This window comes from Poecilia latipinna, unplaced genomic scaffold (genome assembly GCF_001443285.1).
Source record: "Poecilia latipinna isolate Pla-1442-1.1 unplaced genomic scaffold, P_latipinna-1.0 Scaffold26, whole genome shotgun sequence".
NCBI lineage: Eukaryota > Metazoa > Chordata > Actinopteri > Cyprinodontiformes > Poeciliidae > Poecilia > Poecilia latipinna.
This window is the reverse complement of record NW_015112642.1, coordinates 424,696-438,317: the sequence shown is the minus strand read 5'-3', so window position 1 is coordinate 438,317 and position 13,622 is coordinate 424,696. Positions and strand designations below refer to the sequence as shown.

The 13,622-nt window shown below is 36.8% G+C and overlaps 1 protein-coding gene across 7 annotated transcripts in view; it reads right to left on the bottom strand.

The window, feature by feature from the left end:
- Positions 1-13,622, bottom strand: part of myo3a (myosin IIIA) — a 73,956-nt gene that overhangs the window by 45,115 nt on the left and 15,219 nt on the right. For all 7 annotated transcript variants that reach the window (XM_015038377.1, XM_015038395.1, XM_015038404.1 and 4 more), the window contains exons 4-6: positions 7,314-7,418; positions 7,088-7,187; positions 1,476-1,552 (exon numbers count right to left, since the gene is read on the bottom strand). In XM_015038377.1, the coding sequence (XP_014893863.1) occupies positions 1,476-1,552; positions 7,088-7,187; positions 7,314-7,418 (282 nt within the window). The remainder of the gene's footprint in view (positions 1-1,475; positions 1,553-7,087; positions 7,188-7,313; positions 7,419-13,622) is intronic.

Below are 13,622 nucleotides of genomic sequence, written 5' to 3'. Positions count from 1 at the left end.
GTTAGTTTATAAATCGTGAATTACTTGGCAACAACCCAGAATAAGAATCAAACATGGAGAACCAATATTTAGCTTTATATCTCTCTAACCTTTTTGTTTTTCCTTTGGTTTTGTTTGTATTTCCTTTTAATTAATGCAAAGCACTTTGAACTGCCTTGTTGCTAAATAAATAAAAATAAAATCACCTTGCCTTACCTTAAATTATTTTTATTAAGCTCAAAAACTAAGCACTATTTCTGCCGGGATGCTAGTCTGGTAGACTAGGTACGATTTGGGACCAAAGTCGCAACATTTGTTTCATTTTCAGCTGCTGCAGTGTCAAACAAACCAAACTCTTTGAAAAACCAGTCCCCTCCTCGCCTGTGGGGGGCGCTGAACCAAGAACCACTGAAGGAAACAACATGAAAACCTCTGAAGAAGACAATGAGCGCAACTTTCTTCGTTACAAAATGTAAACAAAAATGTAGAAGCGTGTTTAGTAAAGATCACAAGACATTTCTCCTGCTAGCGTTAAATTTGAGTATTTGTTTTGGTTGTATTTACCCAGAATGCACTTTTAATCTCAATAGAGACTTAAATGAAGATTAAATAAACTTCTAATCTGCGCCTGTTTTATCATTTTGAATTTTTAACCCAAGAATACAATTGAAAATATGAAAAACATTTTTTTTTTTTGGGGGGGAGGGAGGGTTTACCAATTAAAAACAAAAATCATAAAAACCTCATTCAATTTTTTATGTTTTAATTTATGGTTGTCAATTAAAAATTGAAATAATGAATTATACACTGACCTATGCAGTTCTTTGTTCTAGTTTAATGTGTTTTAACTTTAGATGTCCAAGAAATAAGACAAAAATTAGCATTTTGACCAACACTTCAGCATGGAGCCTAAAAGGTTAACTGAATTATATATTTATTTATGTTTATTGTTTCTCCTTCGTCAATGGAGAAATTAAATTATTGTTGTGGAAAGCCGGATTTGGTTCACTTTACAAATGGTACTATTTTATCACATTAAACATATTAAAGTTAACTGGGACTTTAGGTGCGATTTAAGTACAAATCCTGTTTAATAATTTATGTTTGCATATTTCTCTATAACAAAAAATATGACCATAAAGAAATTGGCTTCCTTTATGTGTAACCATTGAGAAAGACAGTAGACTGAATTGAAATGATTCAATAATAAAATCTATATCAGTCGGCTATAAAGAAGAAAAACTGACATGTCAGTAATGACAGAAAATGGCCACTTTTAAATGTGATCATTTCTGTCCAACGGCTGCCTGTAGTTTGGGGGCAGTGGGGCATGATGGGACATGAATGATGGAGGCTGCCATTTTTCCTGCACATTGTGTTTGACGGCGTTATCTCTTGGATCATTATGAACTGAACTGCCCACTGGGATCTGCTCCAGGCTAATGTAGTGGAAAAAGACGAGGCTGGGGAGCTTTTATGGGGCCGTTTTCATGTACCTCGGGGGCCATCCAGAAGGGGGTTCCTACCGAAGTGTTCCTCCTCAGACGGGTATTTGTCAGCTGGGCTGAAACACCTGCAAGGAAAAAAATATACACACTTCAGTTAGCTTAGCCTCAGGGCTCAATGGAGGTAATAATGGACAGATGCAAAGCTATTGCGTCTCTCTATTTTTAAATGTTTTTCCCCTGCCGATGTGCCTTGTTTTTATTTTTTATGATAAATGTTTACTGTAAATCATAATGTAATTCTTTTAAATTCCTTTCAGGAGGCTACAGATGAAAATGAGCTTCTTTGGCTAAATCTGGCATATTCATATTGATAAATATCTATTCATTGTGTTTCTGTTTCTTGCAAAGATCAAATCTGTTGCTAAAAGTCATGATTTGTCAAAATTTCAACAAAAAGCAGGAGCATGCTGCTCAAATGTTCAAGATCAAACCATATAAAGAAGTTTTTAGATCTTTTCTGTGACACACATTCTGTGCATTCAGATAGAAGCATTAAAATTAAACATTACTTTGAATTACAAATCCTCGTGTGACTGTGTCAGACTTTGCTGGACATCTCGAGAACAACATTTGAATATAATTCAAATGTAACAAGCCTTAGTAGCTGGAGACAGGATACGATAATTTGTAGCTGAGTGTTTTGTTTATATCGCTGGGACTTTAATGCATTAATTTCGATTAATTGTTATTAACTATACATTTCTCATAAATTACGAAGTGAGAAAGTGATATATTTCATAGGATTAAATAAGAGGTAACTTCTTAATACTCCTTTTCAAACAGAAAATTAGTGGTAAGCTTATTATTTTTGTTCTTGGATATGTGTCCAAGTGTTTCATCTTGTCCTACTTGTTAGTTGTTCGTTTTTAAAAAAAATTAATTACACAGATTTTATTGAGTTAGAATTTTTTTTATATACGGAAGTCCCGAGGCGGAACCTTTGTGTTCGCGTGTTTCGGTACATCCGTAAATCCGATGCACAAGTAACATTCGCAAACAACTACGAGACGGCTTCTTTCTGCCCCGTGGAGATTAAGTTTTCCTTCGAAAAACAATCTGAAGCGACGATGGAAACGACTACTGTTGTGTTCAAGTTGTGCTAAAACGACTTAGCTTATTAGCTTCTCATCGAATCTATGCAAGCCGAAAATAGCATCTTAATGCTAAACATGCTAAAGCAGAGCAGACGTCAGCTCCGCATTTCTAAAATAAGTATATTTTTAATTACATAGAAGGTGTATAATAACACTTTGCACCAATCTGATGGTTGAATAACCTAAATAATAGATTTAAAAACAATGAATTTTATTGTTGATCTCATGTGTCTATTTATTGAATAATTTAGCAGAAAAGGGAGTTTTGGATATAAAAAATATTGCTTATTTTGATGACAGTTTTATAATAAATGCGATTAATTACAGACCCTATTAAAACCTTTCAGTCGAATCCCACTACTAGTTAATAAATGAGAGGTATTGTTTTCTCACGCATCCTTTATTTGTGCAATATAGCGAAGCATGGAGTATGCTGGCCCGCAGAAGGGACTCTGGTCCAGATGAATCAGCGTTACGCCATGTTGGTTTGTGTCCCTAGGCTGGCTCCGACTGAAGCGAGTTGAACCCAAAGCGCAAAAATGGCCTCCAGAAAAAATAGAAAAACATCTACTGACACAAAAAGGCAACTCTGGGGCAACATGTTGCTGCAGAACTCAGCCTGAACCTCATGAGTCAATGTTTTTATTGTCCGTTTTAATTTGCTGAAACTTTAGCAACAAAAAGTTGCTTAAAAGAGTTGAGTTTAATGTCTTAGTTTTTCTCAAACCAAATCAGGACTTGGTAGGTATTAAGCCAGAGTTGGTGTAGCAATAAACCTGATTAGAATAATCCTTTATTTGTCCCTCACTGTAAAAAGTAAAAATCTGTACTGCTACAGGAGCAAAGTAACCAACAAAAAAGGTTTAGGGAACATTTCTTAAAAAATATGCAAAGACAATTTGCAAAAAAGAAAAGAAAAAGAAATGTACACTAAATGTACAGAAGAGTGAAATAAATAAAGTGTAGAAACCATCTGAATTTGTACTTTTCAGATTAAATGACTTTCAATATTTGAATATTTAGGAAAGAAGGGTGGAAGTAGGAAGGAAGAAAAGGTAGAAATGCAAAGGAGAGAAAGAAAGGAAATAAAAAGATAGAAATTAAAGAAGGAAGATAAGAAAGACAGACAGCAAACTTTCTAGAAATGGAAGAGGGAAATAAACATTTTTCTTTCTTTCTGGTGTTTTCTTTTGTTTTTTCCAAATCTGGAAAACACTGGAATCAGGAAGTGCCATATTTTTCTGCGTATAAACTCTGAGTGTTATTCTAACATAAAGTGGCTTTAAGGAAAACAAAGCTGATTATCCAGATGGTTAAATGTGTAACTAAGATTAAACAGGAATGGGTGTCTTCTATTCTAACCCAGAAACAAAGAAATGTCTGTAAATGCTCCTGCCTCTGCAGAAAGCGCCTGTAAAACCCAACTTTGAGCAGCTTCTGAATCGCTGTGGCAGCGCAGGATGGAGAAAAAACACTAGAGCGAAAAACATCAAAGAGGATTATAATCATCTGCAGCACAAAGCTGACACACACAGAGCCAGGCAACGTTGTATTGTTAAAATCCTCCCCCCAAAGAATCTCTAGACTAAGAATCACCCAACATGAGTCAAGACAAACTGAACATCCAGAATAAGTCAGAGTAAGTAAACAACTCATATTGATATTGCCTCTTTTTTCCTGGCATTAGCCAGAAGTGGACCCCACTTAATAACCATCACAGAGAAAACACTGACAATTAAAATATTCATGAGCAAAGATCTCCACTCATTCTTCCGCTGCTCTTTCTTTTTGGGTTCGTCTCTTTGCCATTTTGTCTCCATTGGTGATGAGTCACAACAGGGGCTTTATCTCCTCATCCACCCCTCCACAGGAGAAAAAACCCACATTAATCCCAGCAGCACGACGCAGCGCAGAGTAAACCGCCAGTCGCTTTGAGTCACCGTGTCACACATCAGCATTATTATCCAAACTGCTCCATCTTTCTCTCTCAAGGCTCAACCTATATGAAACCTGTTCCCCTCCTCCCCTCTGGAGGCACTGCACCAAGAACCACAGAAGGAAATGACAAAAAAAACTCAGAAGACATAAGCGCAACTTCCTTTTTCACAAAATGTAAACAAAATTGGGGTAGCGACAGGTTTTAGGATTTCTCTTTTGTCTTCAGTAAAAGACCGCAAGCCATTTCTCCCACTTGCGCTAGGCTATCGAGTGTGTTTTGGTTGTATTTACCCAGAATGCCCTGTATTTTAGTCCGCTTCCTGCAGACTAAAGTGGTGGTACCACACAGCATCTCTTACCTAAATCATGTGTTGCATGACGGCAAAGCTTGAATGGAAAGCTTTTATTGCAAAGACACACTGCAGATTCAAGATGTGGAGAAAGAAAAAGTTTAACTCATTTTGCTTTCAAATCTTTCCGGACAAAATCCTTTTCATCATCTGGGCTTTCCTTTGGGTCACTGACTATTATTTGCATTTTAACCTCAATTACTAAGCTTTGCATGATGTGCTTGCTTTCAAATATGCTACGGTCAATCACAGCTTTCCATTTGTGGCACAGAAAACAACTCAATGTTAACCTCAACTTGAAAACAGTGTTTTGAGATGGTATTTGTATGGATATGGCTCAATTGCTTGTTAAACCATATAAATTAAAATATTTAAAAAATATATATAGATGAAATCTAAATTAGCAATAGTGCTTCTTTCTTTTTGACCACAGACCTGCTTGAGCCTTTCTGCTCATCGCCACACTTGGCCACGCCCCCCTGTTTCTTGGCTCCGCCCACTTTGGTGGAATTTTTTAATTTTGTCAATTATGCTATCATAGAGCGATTGATTAGTCACACTAGTAACTTAACCCAAACTTTTTTTTAACTGTATTAAAAAAAACATACCCTTGTTTAAATTTTTTCAGATTACAGTCTTAATATAGTTTACTTGTATTGAAGTAGTGGTACAGAGAAGCTGTTGGCGAAAGACTAAACTGAAAACTGTTGAATTGAAGAAAACTAAATCTATTTATTGTATAAAACTAATAAGTGTGAAACTGAAGAGTCCTAAAAAAAAAAAGCCTGGAACTGACATGTTTAGAAAATGTTATTTGTAATCAAGTTTTCTAATCTTTTTATTTAAAAATGCCTGCTGTGCATTAAAGGGAACCTAATTATGGCAAATTAACATTTTGCACATTTTCATTTTGGTCTCAGCTGCTTTTAAAAACACCCCAAGCGTTTAATAAAACCACCTCGCTGGATTTTTGTTCGCCAAAAAGTGAATGTATTTTTTGCCTTTGGGGAATGAGCTGTTTCATATACCTTCCAAATGTTGAGTCACAATCTAAATGTACTGTGCCGTTACCTAGCAACCGCAGCCGAGCCCAGCCCCATTACCTAGCAACCGAACCTGAGCTCGAGCAGCTGCTTTTACTGCTGTGTTCACTGAACAACGGCTGCTGGAAAAGACAAGTGTTTTGCTGTTGACTTGCCACCCAGAAACCTCTTGCTGCATTCTTGTTGGTTGTGCAGCAGGTTCAACTTCTGCTTTTCAAAGATGTACAGCTGCATAATTGTGCATCTGTTTGCAGCCATTTTCACATGCGAGTGTAAACATTTAATTGGGGTCGTGGCCAGCAGCAGCTTATTTGGATTTAAAGTGACAAGACGCCCTAAAACAGCTCATTCTGACAGAATATCAAAACAGAACAAAATCTCATTATCTAAGAATGATTTTTTGCAAAAAATGTAATGAATATGCTTTGTAGCGCCCATAGTCCTATCCTAACCTGTTATAATAGGTCAACTTTAATAAAATATCAGCAATTTAACATTGGCTATTTCTCTGGATGTTGTATTGTTGAAAACTTTTGCAATAAATGGTGAAAGCAGAAAGCTGCGATGGACTTGCTGCGCATTAGCGATTCCATTAAACCCCCCTCCACTCTGCTCCTCTTCATATAAGAGCTGCTGCACCCTCTGAGCTACAAGAAAAGGCTTTTAAGAGAAGGCCCACAATTAGCAGACAAAATGCAAACCTACACACAAGTTAAGGGAGGAGGTGGGGTGGATTTTATTTGTAATGAAAACAGGCAGCTGTTTTTATTTTCCCCTTCCAGCGCCTGAAGAAAACTCCGAATGAGTCATCTGCTGTAAATAGTCAGAATCACTTTGCCTATCATGAGCCCTTCACTTTGGTTGCCTCATTTGGTTAAGAAAGCCAAAAAAGCAAATGAGCAAAAGCAGGGGAAGAATAGCAGCACTGCCCTTTGCTGTCTGGGGAACAATAGTGAAGATAGGGTGTAATGAAAAGTGTAATCATCAGCCGCGTTGGCGAGCTGGTGTAATTTTGTTTCGGCCTCTCAAGGAAACTAATTGGCGTCGCCGTTTATTTGGCAGGCAGCTCCCAGTAATGGGTTTGACCTTCTTCCGTTAAATAGAGCCAGAACACAATTTGGGCAGATTAGTGCCAGAAAGAGACGTAACGTTAAAGGATCCCTCTCTCTGCGTACCGAAGTCCACGAGTTTGATCCCTCCGTGCGTCGTCAGCAGGATGTTGTTGCCTTTCACGTCCCTATGGATGGTTTTGTTGATGTGCAGGTGCTGCAGGCCCTGTGAATACAAGAGGTTAACTTTTTTTGTTGTTCTTTTTGTTAAACACCTGCTGGTGTAATTACCTCATTTTGAATCTTTTGCTATCTTGTCTTCCCCCTCTTTCAAGCTAAAACCAACCCTCACCTTCAGAGCTTCATGCAAAATATAGGCAATAATGGCTTCCTCCATCCTCTCTCCTCTTTTTAGCATGCCTTTGGCCAGATCCGTCACAGAGCCGCCATTGCAGAGCTGAAAGGGATAAAAAGGAAATCTACAGTCGAGAGGACAAAACTCAACACGAGTCAGCAAGAATAGCTCAGCTTACACAACATTTTAAATCTACAGGCGGAATATTTTACACAGAGAAGCAGCGAAGGAAGAAATCAGAAGATTTCACAGAGAGAAAAAGTCATTCTGTCATTCTATGGAGGCTTATCTTCCAGAGTGAGCATAGCGGGGGAGAATGTGCACGGTTTAATCTGAGCTTTAATGACTAAACATGCAAACTGTCCTCAAATGCACACTGTAAAATATGCTTAAGGCAGAAATCTGTAGTAGTGATGAAAATTTGTAGTTAGAGCTCGATAAAGTTAAATTCAATTGGAAAAACAGAATCTAACTGACCATTATGTAGCTAATGCAAATATACAAAAAACTAAAATATTACATAATGCCTGTAAAAATACAGAAATGTCAAGTGTTTTATGGGCAATAGAATATTCAATATAAAGAATATTCCAGAACCGCACAGCATTCTGGGAAAGGTGGTGGAATCAACTAACTCACTCACTCTTTGGTTGCCTTGTAACAGCTTGTTGCCACAGCAGCAGTTTAATGTCCCCGTTGTGTTTCATAACTGCTTAAAAATAAAAAAACAAGGGCGATGTGTAGCACTTGAATTTCACCTTTATGGGACGAAAAAAAAACTAAATTTGTGGTTTTTATTGACAATATGCCATAATCATCAAAATTAACACATTTAATGCTTAAAATACATCACACTTTATGTAATGATCTATTTTAAACACAAATCCGCAGTAACTATTTACTTTGACTTGAGTAACTTTATGGAAAAAAATTCACTTCTTTTTCAAAGAGTTTCTTCTGCCTGAATATGCCATTTTCTATTTATTTTTCTTCTACATGCCGGAAATTGCACATAAATTTATATTTTGTCTGTTTGATGATACCATTTTAGGAAATTAAATCAGATTTTCTGATCTTTTTCTCAGTACCTGAGCTGCCCTGAGTAATTTCTTGGAAAGCTACTTTTTTCTCTTACTAGAGTAAGAATATGTTGAGTTAGTGCTACTCTTATTTGAGTAAAATGTTTAATTATTCTATCCACCTCTGTTTTTAAATAGTATTCTAATTCAATGAGGTGCATCTGTGCTAACAGCATTCTTATACTGCAGCAGAATATTCTAGACAACAAATAGGCATCCTTATTGTGTTTGTCTGTGTTTTCTTTTTCTATACCGCAACACTATATGGACTCTGCTGTCAATAGAGATCTCTCTCTTGGAAAATTACAGAAAATTACCCTGTAGGTTGCCTTGGCAACAATAATAACCCCTAATTTGGGCCTGTCTTCAGGAGATGCCAAAGGTATAAGAGAAAAAAAAACACGGAGGATGTCAGTCACCGTGCTGAGAGCTGAAAGTGTTGATTTTATGCTCCAATGCTTCTTGTACACAAAAATATTCGCTAAGTATGGCTTAAGAAACACTCTTCATGGATAAATCAACTGTCTATTCTGTTAGTTTGGAAGATATGTCAGTTTTAATGCATATTTTTACACATTACTGCACATTTAAACATTTAAATTCATTTTATTCCAGTAGCGTTACTTAATGTATTGACACTAATTATCCAAGCGTTCATTTTCTGTCTGAGTCGGAGTGACGATCTTAAATATTCTCAAACCTTCCCTTCTTCAGTCACACACTGCAAAATGCGACAAAAAAGCAAAATACTCTTTCCATAGTAGTTTTGTGTCTTTTTAGTTGCATCTTGTGAGAATTTTAGTCATCAGTTTATGTGCTTGTCTTTCTTGTTAACCAGAACTTCCAGGGAAAGTTTAACAGAAACTTTAAGCCCAAACCCTCAGAAGTTCAGCCGCCTTCTAAAGTTAAATTTCATTTTCATTTATTTGCTGCTGCTGAGAGTTTCCGGCCTCGGCTGAGAGCTGGCATAAGTTTTTATCGCTCTGTGTAACGTCTTGTTTTCTATCCATCTATCAATCCGGCTCTCCATCAGCGGCCCAGAGGGCCTGGCAGGATGGATGGTACGCACGGGCAGCTTGATCACTTCAGCTATCAGGCGATCTGCAGTCCTGCAGCGAATACCGTGGAGAGCTTTCAAACAATGAGCCGCACCTTACATCCATCCGTAAGGTTTCATTGTTTGAAACCCTGCTACATATGATGTGTAGCAGGGTTTAATGTTGACAATGTTATAGACGTGAAGTTTGTGAAAATGTGTTTATTTATTCTTTGAATTTATTTTGTTTAGTTAAGATGTTGCTTCTCCAGACATTTATTGGTGTTTCAAGTTTTATTACGCTGCTCTTGGCAGTTGGTGGTTACCGTAGCAACCAGTAACTGACAGCTCCGCCCCTTTTTTTCTGTTGCCGTCGGTAACTATGATCAAGTTTCTTTAAAAGTATTATATTTTGGCACATATTTTAGACAAACTTTAATCAAATGCAAGTTTTTATATGTAGTTTTGCCATGTTTTGTATTTGTTTTTAACTGTTATTATATTAAAATTAAACATGTTAGCTGCTCATTGGGAGCTATTGCTCTGTAGTTTGTTTAGGGTTATTTATTTTACTTGATTTAATGCATAGGATTGATGTTAACTTGATTTTCTGTTTTGTTAGAATAAATACAGTGAAACTGACTGTATTTATTGTGATGTCAACCTACAGGATCTGAGACAAACATAGAAGGATTAAAGACGTACATCCATAATAACCAGAACTATGATGTTCTGAATGTTAAAGGTGAAGGTTTTTGGTGCTCACCGTTGGAAACCAGAGTTAGAAATGAACATTTCTGCAATGAGGAATTAACACAAGAAGCTTCAGATGTTGTTTCATTTAAATCGTATCCCACGACCTGGTGAAGCGTCTCCAAAAATGATAATAATACTAAAAGGCAACGAGATTAAACTTTCATTTGAGTGTCACCTTATTAATCATGACTATCTCATTGGTTTTTATTAGATGTGATGTTCGGATAATCACGTAAACCTGGGAGCAAAATTACAATTTGATCACACAATCTGTTTAGACAGATTGAATCCAACCGTCAAGTGGAAGAGTTACACGTTTCCATGGTTACGATGATAAAAAGTCAAGTCAAAGGTCAAAGCAGTTCTGAAAGGCATGAGTCAGATTTTCTCAGTTAATTTTATTTCCATGTAATAATTACTGTTGTTTAAAAGGTTTATGAAAAACATCTGCTGTGAAACTTTAAGGAAACGTCTTAGTTAAAAAAAAAAATTAAAGTTCTGTTCAGCTGAATAAAGTTATAGTGACTCCATGAATTGATTTGTTCAAAGCATCTGTTCAAATTCAAAAATAGATCCCAGAGGGAAATTAAATGTTGTTGTCAAAGAGTTATTGTAGATGGTGATGGCTGTTCAGAGTTACCTGCTGATTTTGTCATGTAGATCTGTTTATCATCTGCATAGTTATGATCTTAATACTTCTTATAACCTGTGCTAGTTGCTGTTGATTAGGAAAAACAGTTTCTTCTTTACGTAAACGTAATAAAGCACCAAGAAATGCATAATGTCAATAACGGCATGCAAAGCACCTCTTAATCCTTTGTGTTTAAATCAGAATGTTTATCATTAATTTGAAAGGATCATCTTCCACCCACATCTTCCTTTAGTTTTCACTGAGCTTTTAGTTTCAAAGAACACCGTGAATATTAAGTGGACCAGTCTCCGTTTCAAACCAGGTCAGGTGCTTGTTTAGTCATGGAAATGAAGGCCGTCCATCAAAGACAAGCGGAAGATGTGGATGAAACAAATCTAAAGATGAAACAAATTTAGTTCTCGTTTGATGTCTGATTCCCTTCTATAATAAATTCAGATTGTGTGGGGGGTTTTTTCTTTATTTTTTATCTTTAATTTATCATAAATGACTGTAAAAAATGTGTTTAGAAAGCAGTATGTTTGTGTATGTTGGATCACGTCCAGAGGAAAACAGCCCCATTGTTCCTGGAACCTCGTCATTGTCACAGGCATTGCAGGTGAGGTATCTACTTCCTGACAGCGTTTATTATAAAGTCTGAATGGGGATTAAACTTTTAACCCTCATTGTTAATTAACGTCCGCAGAAGCAGAGAGGATGAGACGCTTACAGCTGATCTTATGCAGAATCATACCTGTTTCCTGTTTCTTTTTGTTTTGCTCATGTATTATTGACAAAGAATTGATAATTATAGCAGCATCTTCAAGTTTCTCCTATGGCTTCCATCCATACAAACATTCAACTCATAACAGGGTTTTATTTTAACAATATCATCGATGTGAAGTTTGTCAAAATTTGCTTATTTAATCTTTGACTTTATTTTGTTTAGTCGATAAGTTGTTTCTCCAGACATTTATTAGTGTAGTAAGTTCTGTGATGCTGCTCTTGGCAGTTGGTGGTTACCATAGCAACCAGTAACAGACAGCTCCGCCCCCTTTTTTCTGTTGCCATCTGTAATTATGGTTAAATGTTAGGATTGGCTCTGTGTTTTCTTTACAAGTGTTAAATTTTAACATATGTTATAGACAAATGTAACAACCTGTATTTATAGTGTTGTTGACTGTTTCAAGTACTTTTTTTTCCAAAGTTGTCAAAAATGGTTGAGAAATATACTGTATATAATATTGGTAAAAATCGGTTATCACCCATAATAGCAATATTATTATCAAATATCGGTACATTTTCATAATGGTGCATTCCTAATTTTACGGTGAGTTGAATAGCTATTCTTTTCATAGCAACTGAACCTCTAAGATTGTAGCAAATTTCATTTTCGAGATTGAAAAAAATTATTTTTTTAATTTCGTGACACGATAGAAGAAAAAGAGTGAACAATATACAATACAATAGGGAGACTTGGGGAAGAAATGAAGCGGTCTTTAAAATCTTGCCTTTTTTGACCCTTTTTAAATTTATCCTTTGAAGCAACATTGGCCTCGCAAACGAAAAGCAAACCCAAATCAGCGTCTCACTTTCAATCAGAGAACAAAAGTCGCTCCCTCTTGCATCTCTTTTTAACCTCGTTAAGCTTCCGCACATGAAAGATTGCTCATTTCTGCACACATCTGCAATCATAAAGGAAGCGCTCCACAGAGTCAAAGCCAAAAGCTCCCAGACCTCAATGAAGCGGCTAACAAAGAAGAGGATGCAGTTCGTATGAATTCAGCTCATAATGAGCGGTCTGCCGCTAAAGGCTCCTCTCAGCGCTGCAAGAGGAACAAAATTACAGTTTGAAAAGGAGGAGCAGTAACCATGGTGAGTGACCACCTCTCTTCATGCTTTCCTGTCATTTACCACCTGAAAGTCCATGTGCAGCTACTTCACAGCACACACACAAACTAATGAATACACAACACCAACACACACACTCAGTGAACCGTCAGGCAGCGACTTCAGCATTCACTGCCAGAATTAAATGCCTCACAAGAGAAACGTGAAGGCAAGGAGTACATTAGATAGATAGATAGATAGATAGATAGATAGATAGATAGATAGATAGATAGATAGATAGATAGATAGATAGATAGATAGATAGATAGATAGAACCATTGTAGCAGAAGCTAACATCTAGTCTTCCTTACTTCCGATCTTGGTGGCTCAGCCAATCAGGTACAAGGAAAATGAATGCTGCTCTCTGACTGGCTGCTTTGCAAATGGTAACCAATGTGTGTCAAATAGCATTGTAGCTTCTCAAGTTTCATTTTCCTTTAAATATTTTAGATATGCTCTGCAAAAATAAATCAAGCTTATTTTTTTTGTCTTTTTCCCCAAAAATATGTGCCGCCCCCTGCTCCATATTACCCATATTATGGGTGTCAGGCCATATTCGACATATCTAAAACCACCACTTACTTTAAGAAAACATCAACTGAGAAGGTGACAACTACTTCACAGAAAATAAAAAATCATTTCTGGCTTAGGATTTAATTTTTGTCTTTCCAGCATTTATTTGCCTTTAGTGAATGAACTTGAAGGACCTCTACAAAGGTCTGGAGGAAGAACAGCGATGAAAAGGCAACGAAACACAAGATGGGAAGGTGAAAACCACCTGCTTGCATAACACCACTGTTGTCAGAGCAGAACCCTCTGAGATAGGATTACAAAAATATGGAAACTCTGCATCACAACCACTACAGTTCACAGAGCACGGTGGTTTACTTCCTTCTCACACCTGATCTGAGGAAAAT